This window comes from Cyclopterus lumpus, chromosome 17 (assembly GCF_009769545.1).
Source record: "Cyclopterus lumpus isolate fCycLum1 chromosome 17, fCycLum1.pri, whole genome shotgun sequence".
In the NCBI taxonomy this organism is placed as follows: Eukaryota; Metazoa; Chordata; class Actinopteri; order Perciformes; family Cyclopteridae; genus Cyclopterus; species Cyclopterus lumpus.
In genome coordinates, this window is record NC_046982.1 from 23,318,444 (window position 1) to 23,333,443 (window position 15,000).

The following is a 15,000-nucleotide window of genomic DNA, read 5'->3' on the forward strand; positions in this document are numbered from 1 at the left end:
GACTGTTTCCTGGTGGATTGTTGTCTGTTCTTGTCTCAGAGGCCAAACCTGCCAACGCTCAGAGATCTTCTGGTGGAGGAGGAGGTGGAAAAGGTGGAGGTAGAGCAGGAGGAGGAGATGGAAAACGAGAAGGCCGCAGGGAGGAGTCCCATTGGTACAGCCGTCTCCAGAAGGTCAGTGTGACTCGTAAGGTGATGCTCAGCTCTCACCTGTGCTCACCTGGTGGTGTGATGCTCATGTCGGGTGTTGTTTGTTTCAGGGGGATGTTCCCTGGGATGATAAAGAGTTTCGGATGTACTTGCTGAGCGGAGCAGTGTTCTGGACCACCGTCACCTATTATTTCTTCTTTAGGGACGGCGGACGAGAAGTCACCTGGAAGGACTTTGTCAACAACTACCTGTCCAAAGAAGTGGTGAGGACGACTCCTTAAAGTCACTCTATTGTCCCGCTCACTTACACTCCTGTTGGAGTTCTTCATATTGATAAACTATAAATCAGTTTATAAAACTCTGAATCTGTATTGACTTTTGGTTAATCTGAGTTACTTTTTTTTAACCTGACTTTGTTTGTTTGACATTTCCTGTTAAATTTAAATCTGCTGCATTACTCCATTTTTAAACTTGTTTATAGGAACTTGTTAATTTTGTTAAACTGACTTTAAATTTGACAACATATCTTTTAAAAGTACATTGTTTTGGAACAGTATTTCTACAGCAGTAAAACAGTCTGTGTGCTTCATCAGGTGGACCGACTAGAGGTGGTCAACAAGCGTTATGTTAAAGTGGTCTTCTCTCCGGGGAAGACGCCGGTGGACGGGGTGAGTTACACACAAACAATTTAAATCGGCTGCTGTTTTTTTATTTAAAATTAGACTTAAGTTAATACTTAATTTTACTAGTTTGTATGTCTTTTCTTTGACCTACTCCCAGGTAGTTTCCTTCTGTAGCGGTCAGTCATTATCGTCTCAGAAGGTTCCAGATGTTAGATTTAGTCCAAAGTGTCAGCGTTTCAGTCTTTGCTGACAAACCAAGTGTCATCTACTGGATGAAGCAGGAGGTTCAGTCTGTTTCTTTGTCTCTTTCAGCAGTATGTGTGGTTCAACATCGGCAGTGTGGACACGTTTGAGAGGAATCTGGAGACGGCTCAGTATGAGCTTGGCATTGAGGGAGAGAACAGACTGCCGGTGGTTTATTCCACAGAGAGCGATGGGTGAGGAATGTTATATTCCCCCTACAGCACTGGTTTCTACCTGGTTTCTACTCTAATGATTCCTTCCTCTTCAGCACCTTTCTACTGAGCATGCTCCCCACGGTGCTCATCATTGGCTTCCTGCTATTCATGCTGCGGCGGGGCCCGGCGGGGGCGGGGCGTCCTGGCCGGGGGATGGGCGGCTTGTTCAGCGTCAGTGAGACGACGGCGAAGATACTGAAAGACGAGATCGATGTGAAGTTCAAAGATGTGGCCGGCTGTGAGGAGGCCAAGCTGGAGATCATGGAGTTCGTCAACTTCCTGAAGAACCCCAAACAGTACGAGGACCTGGGTGCTAAAATCCCCAAGGTAAGGCTTGGACCTCTAGGGACAGGTTGGGGACCAGGTCCTGCCTTGATTGTTTATTATGTCTGCAGGGAGCCATCTTGACGGGTCCTCCTGGAACAGGAAAGACTCTTCTGGCCAAAGCAACGGCCGGTGAGGCCAATGTACCATTTATCACCGTCAACGGCTCAGAGTTCCTGGAGATGTTTGTGGGCGTCGGTCCTGCCAGGGTGAGGAACACACACACACACACGTCATTATAACGGCTCTTTAAATGATTCATCGTAGCATGAACCTTCATTTAAACACATTCTGCTGGATCAATATCGATCAGAGCAGCGGTGGGTTGACCTTTGACCTCATCTTAATGTCACTTCCTATGCAGGTTAGGGATCTGTTCGTCATGGCGAGAAAGAACGCTCCCTGCATTCTTTTCATCGACGAGATCGACGCCGTGGGGCGGAAGCGAGGACGAGGAAACTTCGGCGGACAGAGCGAGCAGGAGAACACGCTGAACCAGCTGCTGGTGGAGATGGACGGTGGGTGACGGGCAGAAAGGAGCACGTTGCTGCTCTTCTTCTTCTTCTTCAGTGTGTTTGCAGCGAGAGATCCTTCATGAACACATCAGACCGAACAATCTTGTTGAACCGAACCGTGACAACATACTTTGTCGCCTTAGTCCCACCTCTGATGCTGATCGCACGTCTCCATTAGGGTACGATCATGTGGTCACATCTCCATTAGGGTACGATCATGTGGTCACATCTCCATTAGGGTACGATCATGTGGTCACGTCTCCATTAGGGTACGATCATGTGGTCACGTCTCCATTAGGGTACGATCATGTGGTCACGTCTCCATTAGGGTACGATCATGTGGTCACGTCTCCATTAGGGTACGATCATGTGGTCACATCTCCTTTAGGGTACGATCATGTGGTCACGTCTCCATTAGGGTACGATCATGTGGTCACATCTCCTTTAGGGTACGATCATGTGGTTACGTCTCCATTAGGGTACGATCATGTGGTTACGTCTCCATTAGGGTACGATCATGTGGTTACGTCTCCATTAGGGTACGATCATGTGGTCACATCTCCATTAGGGTACGATCATGTGGTCACGTCTCCATTAGGGTACGATCATGTGGTCACGTCTCCATTAGGGTACGATCATGTGGTTACGTCTCCATTAGGGTACGATCATGTGGTTACGTCTCCATTAGGGTACGATCATGTGGTCACGTCTCCATTAGGGTACGATCATGTGGTCACGTCTCCATTAGGGTACGATCATGTGGTCACGTCTCCTTTAGGGTACGATCATGTGGTCACGTCTCCATTAGGGTACGATCATGTGGTCACGTCTCCATTAGGGTACGATCATGTGGTCACGTCTCCTTTAGGGTACGATCATGTGGTCACATCTCCATTAGGGTACGATCATGTGGTTACGTCTCCATTAGGGTACGATCATGTGGTCACATCTCCATTAGGGTACGATCATGTGGTCACGTCTCCATTAGGGTACGATCATGTGGTCACGTCTCCATTAGGGTACGATCATGTGGTCACGTCTCCTTTAGGGTACGATCATGTGGTCACGTCTCCATTAGGGTACGATCATGTGGTCACGTCTCCATTAGGGTACGATCATGTGGTCACGTCTCCATTAGGGTACGATCATGTGGTCACATCTCCTTTAGGGTACGATCATGTGGTTACGTCTCCATTAGGGTACGATCATGTGGTCACGTCTCCATTAGGGTACGATCATGTGGTTACGTCTCCATTAGGGTACGATCATGTGGTTACGTCTCCATTAGGGTACGATCATGTGGTCACGTCTCCATTAGGGTACGATCATGTGGTCACGTCTCCATTAGGGTACGATCATGTGGTCACGTCTCCTTTAGGGTACGATCATGTGGTCACGTCTCCATTAGGGTACGATCATGTGGTCACGTCTCCTTTAGGGTACGATCATGTGGTCACATCTCCATTAGGGTACGATCATGTGGTCAGATCTCCATTAGGGTACGATCATGTGGTCACGTCTCCATTAGGGTACGATCATGTGGTCACGTCTCCTTTAGGGTACGATCATGTGGTCACGTCTCCATTAGGGTACGATCATGTGGTCACGTCTCCATTAGGGTACGATCATGTGGTCACGTCTCCATTAGGGTACGATCATGTGGTCACGTCTCCATTAGGGTACGATCATGTGGTCACATCTCCTTTAGGGTACGATCATGTGGTTACGTCTCCATTAGGGTACGATCATGTGGTCACGTCTCCATTAGGGTACGATCATGTGGTCACGTCTCCATTAGGGTACGATCATGTGGTCACGTCTCCTTTAGGGTACGATCATGTGGTCACGTCTCCATTAGGGTACGATCATGTGGTCACGTCTCCATTAGGGTACGATCATGTGGTCACATCTCCATTAGGGTACGATCATGTGGTTACGTCTCCATTAGGGTACGATCATGTGGTCACATCTCCATTAGGGTACGATCATGTGGTCACGTCTCCATTAGGGTACGATCATGTGGTCACATCTCCATTAGGGTACGATCATGTGGTTACGTCTCCATTAGGGTACGATCATGTGGTCACATCTCCATTAGGGTACGATCATGTGGTCACGTCTCCATTAGGGTACGATCATGTGGTCACGTCTCCTTTAGGGTACGATCATGTGGTCACGTCTCCTTTAGGGTACGATCATGTGGTCACGTCTCCATTAGGGTACGATCATGTGGTCACGTCTCCATTAGGGTACGATCATGTGGTCACGTCTCCATTAGGGTACGATCATGTGGTCACATCTCCTTTAGGGTACGATCATGTGGTTACGTCTCCATTAGGGTACGATCATGTGGTCACGTCTCCATTAGGGTACGATCATGTGGTTACGTCTCCATTAGGGTACGATCATGTGGTTACGTCTCCATTAGGGTACGATCATGTGGTCACGTCTCCATTAGGGTACGATCATGTGGTCACGTCTCCATTAGGGTACGATCATGTGGTCACGTCTCCTTTAGGGTACGATCATGTGGTCACGTCTCCATTAGGGTACGATCATGTGGTCACGTCTCCTTTAGGGTACGATCATGTGGTCACATCTCCATTAGGGTACGATCATGTGGTCAGATCTCCATTAGGGTACGATCATGTGGTCACGTCTCCATTAGGGTACGATCATGTGGTCACGTCTCCTTTAGGGTACGATCATGTGGTCACGTCTCCTTTAGGGTACGATCATGTGGTCACGTCTCCATTAGGGTACGATCATGTGGTCACGTCTCCATTAGGGTACGATCATGTGATCACGTCTCCATTAGGGTACGATCATGTGGTCACATCTCCTTTAGGGTACGATCATGTGGTTACGTCTCCATTAGGGTACGATCATGTGGTCACGTCTCCATTAGGGTACGATCATGTGGTCACGTCTCCATTAGGGTACGATCATGTGGTCACGTCTCCTTTAGGGTACGATCATGTGGTCACGTCTCCATTAGGGTACGATCATGTGGTCACGTCTCCTTTAGGGTACGATCATGTGGTCACATCTCCATTAGGGTACGATCATGTGGTTACGTCTCCATTAGGGTACGATCATGTGGTCACATCTCCATTAGGGTACGATCATGTGGTCACGTCTCCATTAGGGTACGATCATGTGGTCATGTCTCCATTAGGGTACGATCATGTGGTCATGTCTCCATTAGGGTACGATCATGTGGTCACGTCTCCATTAGGGTACGATCATGTGGTCACGTCTCCTTTAGGGTACGATCATGTGGTCACGTCTCCATTAGGGTACGATCATGTGGTTACGTCTCCATTAGGGTACGATCATGTGGTCACATCTCCATTAGGGTACGATCATGTGGTCACGTCTCCATTAGGGTACGATCATGTGGTCACGTCTCCATTAGGGTACGATCATGTGGTTACGTCTCCATTAGGGTACGATCATGTGGTTACGTCTCCATTAGGGTACGATCATGTGGTCACGTCTCCATTAGGGTACGATCATGTGGTCACGTCTCCATTAGGGTACGATCATGTGGTCACGTCTCCATTAGGGTACGATCATGTGGTCACGTCTCCATTAGGGTACGATCATGTGGTCACGTCTCCATTAGGGTACGATCATGTGGTCACGTCTCCTTTAGGGTACGATCATGTGGTCACATCTCCATTAGGGTACGATCATGTGGTTACGTCTCCATTAGGGTACGATCATGTGGTCACATCTCCATTAGGGTACGATCATGTGGTCACGTCTCCATTAGGGTACGATCATGTGGTCACGTCTCCTTTAGGGTACGATCATGTGGTCACGTCTCCATTAGGGTACGATCATGTGGTCACGTCTCCATTAGGGTACGATCATGTGGTCACGTCTCCATTAGGGTACGATCATGTGGTCACATCTCCTTTAGGGTACGATCATGTGGTTACGTCTCCATTAGGGTACGATCATGTGGTCACGTCTCCATTAGGGTACGATCATGTGGTCACGTCTCCATTAGGGTACGATCATGTGGTCACGTCTCCTTTAGGGTACGATCATGTGGTCACGTCTCCATTAGGGTACGATCATGTGGTCACGTCTCCTTTAGGGTACGATCATGTGGTCACATCTCCATTAGGGTACGATCATGTGGTTACGTCTCCATTAGGGTACGATCATGTGGTCACATCTCCATTAGGGTACGATCATGTGGTCACGTCTCCATTAGGGTACGATCATGTGGTCATGTCTCCATTAGGGTACGATCATGTGGTCATGTCTCCATTAGGGTACGATCATGTGGTCACGTCTCCATTAGGGTACGATCATGTGGTCACGTCTCCTTTAGGGTACGATCATGTGGTCACGTCTCCATTAGGGTACGATCATGTGGTTACGTCTCCATTAGGGTACGATCATGTGGTCACATCTCCATTAGGGTACGATCATGTGGTCACGTCTCCATTAGGGTACGATCATGTGGTCACGTCTCCATTAGGGTACGATCATGTGGTTACGTCTCCATTAGGGTACGATCATGTGGTTACGTCTCCATTAGGGTACGATCATGTGGTCACGTCTCCATTAGGGTACGATCATGTGGTCACGTCTCCATTAGGGTACGATCATGTGGTCACGTCTCCTTTAGGGTACGATCATGTGGTCACGTCTCCATTAGGGTACGATCATGTGGTCACGTCTCCATTAGGGTACGATCATGTGGTCACGTCTCCTTTAGGGTACGATCATGTGGTCACATCTCCATTAGGGTACGATCATGTGGTTACGTCTCCATTAGGGTACGATCATGTGGTCACATCTCCATTAGGGTACGATCATGTGGTCACGTCTCCATTAGGGTACGATCATGTGGTCACGTCTCCTTTAGGGTACGATCATGTGGTCACGTCTCCTTTAGGGTACGATCATGTGGTCACGTCTCCATTAGGGTACGATCATGTGGTCACGTCTCCATTAGGGTACGATCATGTGGTCACGTCTCCATTAGGGTACGATCATGTGGTCACATCTCCATTAGGGTACGATCATGTGGTTACGTCTCCATTAGGGTACGATCATGTGGTCACGTCTCCATTAGGGTACGATCATGTGGTTACGTCTCCATTAGGGTACGATCATGTGGTCACGTCTCCATTAGGGTACGATCATGTGGTCACGTCTCCATTAGGGTACGATCATGTGGTCACGTCTCCATTAGGGTACGATCATGTGGTCACGTCTCCTTTAGGGTACGATCATGTGGTCACGTCTCCATTAGGGTACGATCATGTGGTCACGTCTCCTTTAGGGTACGATCATGTGGTCACATCTCCATTAGGGTACGATCATGTGGTCAGATCTCCATTAGGGTACGATCATGTGGTCACGTCTCCATTAGGGTACGATCATGTGGTCACGTCTCCTTTAGGGTACGATCATGTGGTCACGTCTCCTTTAGGGTACGATCATGTGGTCACGTCTCCATTAGGGTACGATCATGTGGTCACGTCTCCATTAGGGTACGATCATGTGGTCACGTCTCTTTTAGGGTACGATCATGTGGTCACATCTCCTTTAGGGTACGATCATGTGGTTACGTCTCCATTAGGGTACGATCATGTGGTCACGTCTCCATTAGGGTACGATCATGTGGTCACGTCTCCATTAGGGTACGATCATGTGGTTACGTCTCCATTAGGGTACGATCATGTGGTCACGTCTCCATTAGGGTACGATCATGTGGTCACGTCTCCATTAGGGTACGATCATGTGGTCACGTCTCCTTTAGGGTACGATCATGTGGTCACGTCTCCATTAGGGTACGATCATGTGGTCACGTCTCCTTTAGGGTACGATCATGTGGTCACATCTCCATTAGGGTACGATCATGTGGTTACGTCTCCATTAGGGTACGATCATGTGGTCACATCTCCATTAGGGTACGATCATGTGGTCACGTCTCCATTAGGGTACGATCATGTGGTCATGTCTCCATTAGGGTACGATCATGTGGTCATGTCTCCATTAGGGTACGATCATGTGGTCACGTCTCCATTAGGGTACGATCATGTGGTCACGTCTCCTTTAGGGTACGATCATGTGGTCACGTCTCCTTTAGGGTACGATCATGTGGTCACGTCTCCTTTAGGGTACGATCATGTGGTCACATCTCCATTAGGGTACGATCATGTGGTCAGATCTCCTTTAGGGTACGATCATGTGGTCACATCTCCATTAGGGTACGATCATGTGGTCAGATCTCCATTAGGGTACGATCATGTGGTCACGTCTCCATTAGGGTACGATCATGTGGTCACGTCTCCATTAGGGTACGATCATGTGGTCACGTCTCCTTTAGGGTACGATCATGTGGTCAGATCTCCTTTAGGGTACGATCATGTGGTCACGTCTCCTTTAGGGTACGATCATGTGGTCACATCTCCATTAGGGTACGATCATGTGGTCACGTCTCCTTTAGGGTACGATCACGTACTCTTCTCTGTGCTTTAGGCTTCAACACAGCCACCAACGTTGTAGTTCTAGCAGGAACCAACAGACCCGACATACTGGACCCGGCTCTGATGAGACCCGGACGCTTCGACAGGCAGATCTATATCGGTGAGTGGAGCTTTGAAAGGTTCTGTTTTAGGGTTTGGTTGTGATCTGAGTTTCACCTGGAGGGGACGAGGCGGGCGGGGAACAGAGTTAAAGAATGATGGAGGACATTTTGGACAGACGTGGAACCACGATGCCGTAGTTGTTCTCTTGCTGGGTGGGTTCTATGTCTTCATGTATTCATCAGTATGTCAGAAGTCTCTTATTGAAACAATAGAACCAGTTTGGGTCTCTGTGTCTCAGGACATCCTGATATTAAAGGGCGAGCGTCCATCTTTAAAGTCCACCTGCGTCCTCTGAAGCTGGAGGTGGACTTGGACAAAGACGCTCTGGCCAGGAAGATGGCCGCCCTCACACCTGGATTCTCAGGTAAACGCGCTGTGTGATGTCCCCTCCGTCAAACCACCGTCTTCTCCGTCTGACTGGGTTTCCTCTCCCTACTCTCTGTCTGTCAGGTGCCGATATCGCCAACGTCTGTAATGAGGCGGCTCTGATCGCCGCTCGCCACCTTTCAGACGCCATCAACCAGAAACACTTTGAGCAGGCCATCGAGAGAGTGATCGGAGGTGAGAGCTGTGCTTACGTTAGCTCACGGCATTAGCACACATGAAGGGATCCTATTGGCTGGTGGAGGAACCAGTTCTGATCAATCAGGAGGCAGGTCATTAGTTCACATTGTTGTTCAGAGAGCCAAAGTGTAAACAGAATAGAGGCCTTGATAAGTGATGAAGAGGAGGTTGTAACCGTCCTCACATTAATGATTGTTTGAGTACTGAGGGGAGCTCCTTCTTGTTCTTCATGTTCTCCTTGTTCTCCTTCCTCTTGTTCTTCTGCCTCGTCCATCCATGATGTCCTGATCCCATGTTTTACTGGATATTGGAGGAGAAAACTTGATTTACTGTGTGATGGTTACCATTCAATAACTGAGTCATGAGGTTCAGGCAGAGGTTATGTTGAGGAACCTGGTTCCTCCAGAGTCCCGTCGGTGACCACGTCTGTGTTGTAGGTCTGGAGAAGAAGACTCAGGTGCTGCAGCCGGAGGAGAAGAAGACGGTGGCGTATCACGAGGCGGGGCACGCTGTGGCAGGATGGTTCCTGGAGCACGCCGACCCTCTGCTGAAGGTCACGCTTCCTGTTCTTCTGCCTCATCATGTTACTGTATTACCCACGAGCCTCAGCTGCTGTGGAGGAAGTGGTCGAATGGAGGGTTTGATCACCGTGCCACGTGCAGTCAGGTGTGACAGAGGATGTTGTTACCTGTGCAGGTGTCCATCATCCCCAGAGGGAAGGGTCTGGGTTACGCTCAGTACCTTCCCAGAGAGCAGTACCTGTACACCAAAGAGCAGCTGCTGGACCGCATGTGTATGACTCTGGGAGGCAGAGTCTCCGAGGAGATCTTCTTCGGTCGGATCACCACCGGAGCCCAGGACGACCTCCGAAAGGTCACGCAGAGCGCCTACGCACAGGTCAGAGGTCACAGAGGACCTTAACAGAGGTTATGCATCCTCTCCTCTGTCCTTATCCTTCACACTAGAGCATCCTCTCTCCTCTGTCCTTATCCTTCACACTAGAGCATCCTCTCTCCTCTGTCCTTATCCTTCACACTAGAGCATCCTCTCTCCTCTGTCCTTATCCTTTACACTAGAGCATCCTCTCTCCTCTGTCCTTATCCTTCACACTAGAGCATCCTCTCTCCTCTGTCCTTATCCTTCACACTAGAGCATCCTCTCTCCTCTGTCCTTATCCTTCACACTAGAGCATCCTCTCTCCTATGTCCTTATCCTTCACACTAGAGCATCCTCTCTCCTATGTCCTTATCCTTCACACTAGAGCATCCTATGTCCTTATCCTTCACACTAGAGCATCCTCTCTCCTCTGTCCTTATCCTTCACACTAGAGCACCCTCTCTCCTCTGTCCTTATCCTTCACACTAGAGCATCCTCTCTCCTCTGTCCTTATCCTTCACACTAGAGCATCCTCTCTCCTATGTCCTTATCCTTCACACTAGAGCATCCTCTCTCCTCTGTCCTTATCCTTCACACTAGAGCATCCTCTCTCCTCTGTCCTTATCCTTCACACTAGAGCATCCTCTCTCCTCTGTCCTTATCCTTCACACTAGAGCACCCTCTCTCCTGTCCTTATCCTTCACACTAGAGCATCCTCTCTCCTCTGTCCTTATCCTTCACACTAGAGCATCCTCTCTCCTATGTCCTTATCCTTCACACTAGAGCAGCCTCTCTCCTCTGTCCTTATCCTTCACACTAGAGCATCCTCTCTCCTCTGTCCTTATCCTTCACACTAGAGCAGCCTCTCTCCTCTGTCCTTATCCTTCACACTAGAGCACCCTCTCTCCTCTGTCCTTATCCTTCACACTAGAGCATCCTCTCTCCTATGTCCTTATCCTTCACACTAGAGCATCCTCTCTCCTATGTCCTTATCCTTCACACTAGAGCATCCTCTCTCCTCTGGCCTTATCCTTCACACTAGAGCACCCTCTCTCCTCTGTCCTTATCCTTCACACTAGAGCACCCTCTCTCCTCTGTCCTTATCCTTCACACTAGAGCATCCTCTCTCCTATGTCCTTATCCTTCACACTAGAGCATCCTCTCTCCTCTGTCCTTATCCTTCACACTAGAGCATCCTCTCTCCTCTGTCCTTATCCTTCACACTAGAGCATCCTCTCTCCTCTGTCCTTATCCTTCACACTAGAGCACCCTCTCTCCTCTGTCCTTATCCTTCACACTAGAGCATCCTCTCTCCTCTCTCCTTATCCTTCACACTAGAGCATCCTCTCTCCTCTGTCCTTATCCTTCACACTAGAGCATCCTCTCTCCTCTGGCCTTATCCTTCACACTAGAGCATCCTCTCTCCTCTGTCCTTATCCTTCACACTAGAGCATCCTCTCTCCTATGTCCTTATCCTCCACACTAGAGCATCCTCTCTCCTCTGTCCTTATCCTTCACACTAGAGCATCCTCTCTCCTCTGGCCTTATCCTTCACACTAGAGCATCCTCTCTCCTCTGTCCTTATCCTTCACACTAGAGCATCCTCTCTCCTCTGTCCTTATCCTTCACACTAGAGCATCCTCTCTCCTATGTCCTTATCCTCCACACTAGAGCATCCTCTCTCCTCTGTCCTTATCCTTCACACTAGAGCATCCTCTCTCCTCTGGCCTTATCCTTCACACTAGAGCATCCTCTCTCCTCTGTCCTTATCCTTCACACTAGAGCATCCTCTCTCCTCTGTCCTTATCCTTCACACTAGAGCATCCTCTCTCCTATGTCCTTATCCTCCACACTAGAGCATCCTCTCTCCTCTGTCCTTATCCTTCACACTAGAGCATCCTCTCTCCTCTGTCCTTATCCTTCACACTACGAGCTCCTCGTGGCATCAGAAAGTCTCTACATCTCCCACTGCAAACTAAAAACTCCTCTTGCCCGACTACACCTTGAATAAAGAAAGTAGCACTTTAGCGGCTCTTATTTTAAGCACTTTGTAGTTTGGCTTTCTTGAAGAAAGTTATTTCTTGTACTGTGGTAGCACATGTTGCCTTACCCGATGTTGAGTCTCTTTGAGCTGAAATGACGAATATGGAAGAAACAGAACTTGTCTATGAAATCATTTATTCTTGCAAGAAGAGTCACCATGTCATGTGTATAGGAGACGAGGAGGGGGTTCAGGAGGGACATGGTTTCAGGTTGTGAGAAGTAATCAAAGGACTCTGTGGGAATCATAACACCTTAAGGTCCTGAGTTCATGACACGTGACACAAGTGATTGATTACTTGACTACAGGTACGGGGGATGGTAAGCCATAAGCTCAGTACCTTTGCAGGAGAGAAGATGGTCTGCGAGCCACTTCACTAATAGAAAGATCAATTATAACTAAGAATATACAATTGCAATTACATTCCTCCCTTTTGGTCATACACTTGATCAATGTAATCAAAACATAAATACTAAAATACATACAAATGTCATAGCTGGAAATGTTCTCAAATCAAGTTGTGTGTCAAAAAATGCTATCGCAAAGTGAACTAATTAAGATGCATTTGGTCTTTACACATATGAGCTGTCATCGTCTACTTGTGATGGTTTACGATGTGGATGGTGACCCACAATGGCCCTGATCAGGGTGCAAAAGGTCCACAAGGACACAATTGCACATTTGTGATGAGGCCTACGTCGCACAGAGAGAAGAGGGAACTTCCTGGGTGTGGCTTGTGATCATCAAACACACAGAGCGTAAGGCAGATGTGGAATAGTGTCTTGTAAATGCCTGAGGATACATCACCTGAGGATAGATCTCCTCTGACATGGTGGGAGGAGTCCACTTTGAAGAATGGACTTCCTGTAAGACTCTGAGACGTCTGACCAGAACTTAATGCAACACTGAGCACATCATTCATAACGTAGCCTCTTTCTGTACAATGCATATGTACATTCTGTAGTTCCATGTGCAGCCACAATAGGCTATTTTCTTTATTCTATTATTCATAAAAGCACAGATGGAGGAATCACAAAGTTATTTCAATAAAAATTCAACATGGATCATTTTGTTGGGACGTGAATATTGTTCTTCCTCCAAAGTGGGCGTGACAGAAATACTTTGAGAACCACTGACTTACACACGGCTCATGCAGATCAGTTTCCTGTCCCTGGTTCTGTTTCCTGTCCCTGGTTCTGGTTCCTGTCCCTGGTTCTGTTTCCTGTCCCTGGTTCTGGTTCCTGTCCCTGGTTCTGTTTCCTGTCCCTGGTTCTGGTTCCTGTCCCTGGTTCAGTTTCCTGTCCCTGGTTCCTGTCCCTGTTCTGGTTCCTGTCCCTGGTTCAGTTTTCTGTCCCTGGTTCTGTTTCCTGTTCTGGTTCCTGTCCCTGTTCTGTTTCCTGGTTCTGGTTCCTGTTCTGGTTCCTGTTCTGGTTCCTGTGTGACTTCTTGGTTTCTGCTGCAGATCGTTCAGTTCGGGATGAACGCGAAGGTGGGCCAGGTGTCCTTCGACCTCCCCCGGCAGGGTGAGATGGTTCTGGAGAAACCGTACAGCGAAGCCACGGCTCGTCTCATCGACACCGAGGTTCGAATTCTCATCAGCGAGGCGCACCAGAGAACCCACCGACTGCTAAGTGACAAGAAGCCGGAGGTGGAGAAGGTATAGGAGATGGTTCTGGCCCTGTTCTTTGTTCTAGATACATGTGGGAGAAAGGGGACAGGTTCTAGCTTCTTCTCCTTCTGGTGTCATCAAGTGGAACCAGCGCTGACTGGTAGAACCCCTTCCCTTTAGACCAGGGTTCTGACCCTGTTCTGTGTGGTCCTGCAGGTGGCTCTGCGGCTGCTCGAGAAGGAGGTTCTGGATAAGAGCGACATGGTGGAGCTGCTGGGTAAACGTCCATTCATAGAGAAGTCGACGTATGAAGACTTTGTGGAGGGAACCGGCAGCATGGACGAAGACACCACGCTGCCGGAGGGTCTGAAGGACTGGAACCAGGAGAGGAAGGACGAGGAGGAGAGCCCGGAGGAGCAGGTGGCCCGGCAGATCTCTGGAGGAATGCCTTTCTAGAACCCTGGGATGGATTCTGATCCATCACTCTCACATGTATCTCAAATATCATCCACTCCCTGAATAAACCTTCTCTGTGAGCCGCCATCCTTTATTCAACCACATCTTTGATTATCGAGGGTTCTCTACCTTCCAGGTGACCTCCTTGTGGTTCTAGAACCTTGTGGAACCATCACATAGAGCTTATATAGAGCTTATTATACATTACATGTCATTTAGCTGACGCTTTTATCATAAGCGACTTACAGTCATGTTACATTCATACACTGTAGAACAGCTACAGGGAACAATGCAGGGTGAAGTGTCTTGCTCAAGGACACATCGACTAGGGCGGGAATTGAACCCCCAACCCCCTGATTGAAAGACGGACCTGTTAACCACTGACCCACAATCACCGAAGAACCCCGTTTTGGTTCTAGAGCACTCTGACCCATCAAACGCCTTCATTAGGAGGATCAGGGCCGTTAATATATTCTATCAGTCACGTAAACAAACCACCAATCAGATGTGAGCTACAGATCCGACCTCACATGACCTCTGAGCAGCAGAACAGTTCCTCCTCAGCTCGAAACCATCTAGAACCCAGTCAGTGAGTAAAGTAGAACCAGCTCTGACTCCTAGAACCCGGTCATTGAGTCTTTTAGGAACCTTTGTTCTTGGGTATTCACACTTCTAAGGGTTCTCCAGTCCCTAGAACCCGTGACACTGCAGACGCTCTGTGTTGAATCGGAGGCAGATCTTGTCGGGAAGAGGGGTCCCTCTGAT

The 15,000-nt window shown here is 48.6% G+C and overlaps 1 protein-coding gene across 2 annotated transcripts in view; it reads left to right on the top strand.

Moving 5' to 3' along the window:
• The window catches only part of afg3l2 (AFG3-like AAA ATPase 2), a 16,014-nt gene extending 1,692 nt beyond the window's left edge, over positions 1-14,322 (top strand). The window contains exons 4-17 of one of the 2 annotated variants that reach the window (XM_034555870.1): positions 40-173; positions 260-412; positions 743-817; positions 1,085-1,209; positions 1,284-1,557; positions 1,626-1,763; positions 1,919-2,072; positions 8,580-8,687; positions 8,928-9,053; positions 9,140-9,250; positions 9,691-9,806; positions 9,950-10,150; positions 13,633-13,827; positions 13,996-14,322. In XM_034555870.1, coding sequence (XP_034411761.1) covers positions 40-173; positions 260-412; positions 743-817; positions 1,085-1,209; positions 1,284-1,557; positions 1,626-1,763; positions 1,919-2,072; positions 8,580-8,687; positions 8,928-9,053; positions 9,140-9,250; positions 9,691-9,806; positions 9,950-10,150; positions 13,633-13,827; positions 13,996-14,235 — 2,150 coding nt within the window. In that variant the 3' untranslated portion in view covers positions 14,236-14,322. The remainder of the gene's footprint in view (positions 1-39; positions 174-259; positions 413-742; positions 818-1,084; positions 1,210-1,283; positions 1,558-1,625; positions 1,764-1,918; positions 2,073-8,579; positions 8,688-8,927; positions 9,054-9,139; positions 9,251-9,690; positions 9,807-9,949; positions 10,151-13,632; positions 13,828-13,995) is intronic. The other variant, XM_034555871.1, reaches the window with a different exon arrangement.
• Positions 14,323-15,000: the final 678 nt, after the last annotated feature.